Source organism: Aplysia californica, unplaced genomic scaffold, assembly GCF_000002075.1.
Source record: "Aplysia californica isolate F4 #8 unplaced genomic scaffold, AplCal3.0 scaffold00203, whole genome shotgun sequence".
NCBI lineage: Eukaryota > Metazoa > Mollusca > Gastropoda > Aplysiida > Aplysiidae > Aplysia > Aplysia californica.
The window spans coordinates 370,272-372,927 of NW_004797473.1; the positions used below are offsets into that span (position 1 = coordinate 370,272).

Sequence of the window (2,656 nt, forward strand, 5' to 3'; positions counted from 1 at the left end):
CTCTCTCTCTCTCTGTCCCTCTCTCTCTCTCTTTTTTTTCTCTCTCCTCCCAAAACACCCGTGTCACACTTGACCTTGACCATCAATGATTTATTTATAGAGGCACCAGCCATCCATGACCAGGTGCTGTTTTAGCCTATCCGGTGTCACACACACACGCTCACACATACACAAACAACACACTCATAGGGAGTCTGTTTGTTACTACAGCGAGAACATAATTTTACAACTACATTGTATCACCTCTTTTCCCCGACCCCACAAGGGCAGCATAGTCATTCACTATATAAGACGGACACATTCCTGTTTTTAGGGGGCTCTCGTGGTCGAAAGGTTAAGGTGTTCGCCTCTCATTTAATAAGTCCTGGGTTTGAGTCCAGATAACGACGGAAAATTTCCTTCTCTAAATATTTCTCCTTTCGTATCCTTTCCTGCTCTCTAACAATACTCTGTCGTCTAGGGCTGGGCAATGAGTCGCTTTAGCAAAATCTGGATTATTATGTTAGTGCACCTGTTCGGCAAATAATATGATGCGAACCGCTTCGGCAAATGGGTTAGAATCACTTCGACAAACAGGTTAGCATCACTTCAGCAAATGGGTGCACCCACTTCGGCAAACGGGTCAGGCAAGAGAGTTAAGAGTGAATTCGGATAATGTTTCATTGAGAAGTATCCGGTTATCCTTATAGATTATCCGGATTGTGCCCACCTCTACTGTCGTCTGCTTTCGGTCTCCACTTTCTACCTCCACCCCCTTACCTCCTTGCCCACTCCTCTGGGCTCCTGACTCTCTCTGCAGCCTTCTACGTCACCCCTGATCTTCTGGTAGGAAAGCTTTCTCATACAAGGGAGAAAAACGTGGAGGTCCCGTATGCAAGTTGCGCACGTTAAAGATCCCTTTGTTGTCCAAAATCGATTAAAGCAGGGTTCGGCAGCCACCCAGTTAAAATTCAAAAATCCCTCCAAAATGAAAATGTTTAATGTGTGTTCGGTGCGAATGTACCTCACCCCCCCCCCCCCCCCCCCCACACACACACCAGAGCACATACAAAATACTCATGAACAAACTTTTCCATCTGTTGTTCCAGTCTTTCTGTCTTGCTTTTTCTTTTCCCGAACCCTAAATGTCAATGTGCTTCTCTTTCCCCCAACAAACAAACAACCCATGCATGTAAGAGCGAATCGAGGAAACATTTTTTTCTCGTCTGGCCGTTTGATGAGAGCGGCAGGCATTACTAAAACCGATTATTTTAAAAAAGAAACTACATGTATATTGAACAAACAGTTCATGTGGTTGGCGGATGCTCTGGTGTGGTTAGCTCCTTCTTTCCTATCAAACTAATATCGTCTTTATTAATTTCTCTTCCTTCTTTTGTGTGTTTGTTTCTCTCTTGTAACTCCTCTAATCTTCAGCTCATTATATGACCGTATTATGCTGCAAGTGCCGTATATCTGTTACTCAAACCAAACTCGTTCGTGATTAGCGGGTGCTCTGGTACGTGCGCTTTGCTCCTTCTTTCCTATCAAATATGTGTCATCTTGATCTCTCCTCCTTCTTTTTCGTGGTTGTTCACTCTTTTGTATCGTCTCTAATAATCTTCGGCACCTATATGACTTAATTGTGTTGTAATGCCCCAAAACTAAAACACAAATGGCTTGCTCTGTAACATTTCTAATCTTCGGCTTTTACATGACCTCATTGTGTTGCAAGTGTCGTGCCGTAAAACTCTTACAACCCCCCCCCCCCTTGCCCCAGCCGGCGATTATTAGAGATGCTTGGCGGGGGTTCTGGTGTGGTTTGCTCCTTCTTTCATACCAACCATCTATCGTCCCGATCTACCCTCCTTCTTTTTTTGTGTTTGTTACTCTCTTGTAACACCTCTATTCTCCTGGCGCTCATATGACTTTATTGTGTTGCAAGTGGCGTAATACTCTTACTAAAACTGAACATTAATTATGACCTCAATGTGTTGCGCCTACTTCTCTACTTTCCTTCTCTGTTGTTTCTGTCTGTCTGCCTTACTTTTTCCCCCAGCTCTAAATGACAATTATTGTTTCGACGATGTGCTTCTCAATTGCGCAAACAAACAAGTCATAATTTTGTTGCAATTACCGTAAAACTCTTACTAAAATCCCCCCCCCCCCCTCCTCATCCTCCTCCTCTCCCCATCACAGGATGTGAGCCCGCTGCCCGCCAGCTCGTCTGCTCGAGAGGAACAAGCTAAAGTAGCCGGTCACGTGATCTACAACTCTGTGCACGGGGCGGCCGACAACACTCGGTAGGTGGATAGACAGATGGGTGGATGGGTGGATAGATTGAGAGATGAGTGGAGAGATGGGTGGATAGACAGATTGGTGGATGGGTGGGTAGACGGAGAAGGGTGGAGAGATGAGTGGATAGATGGAGAGTTGGGTGTAGACTGAGGTGGGGGGGGGGGGGGGATAGATGGACATGATATGGGTTGAGAGATGGATTTGGAAAGGTGGAGAGGTGTGAGGAGAATGGAATCTGCCGGTGGATAGATTGACCTTGAGATGGAGTGAATGGGGGGGTAACTTGGAGAAAAAGGAACCTCTAGAGTGGGATAGAGATGGACATATATTTGTTACCAATTGGCGAAAACGGCGGCATAAACATATATATAAGGGTGTCAGA

General features: G+C 45.4%; 1 protein-coding gene across 1 annotated transcript in view; it reads left to right on the top strand.

Annotated features, from left to right (window-relative positions):
- The window catches only part of LOC101862583, a 79,793-nt gene that overhangs the window by 57,377 nt on the left and 19,760 nt on the right, over positions 1–2,656 (top strand). The window contains exon 3 of the mRNA XM_035969979.1: positions 2,176–2,279. Coding sequence (XP_035825872.1) covers positions 2,176–2,279 — 104 coding nt within the window. The remainder of the gene's footprint in view (positions 1–2,175; positions 2,280–2,656) is intronic.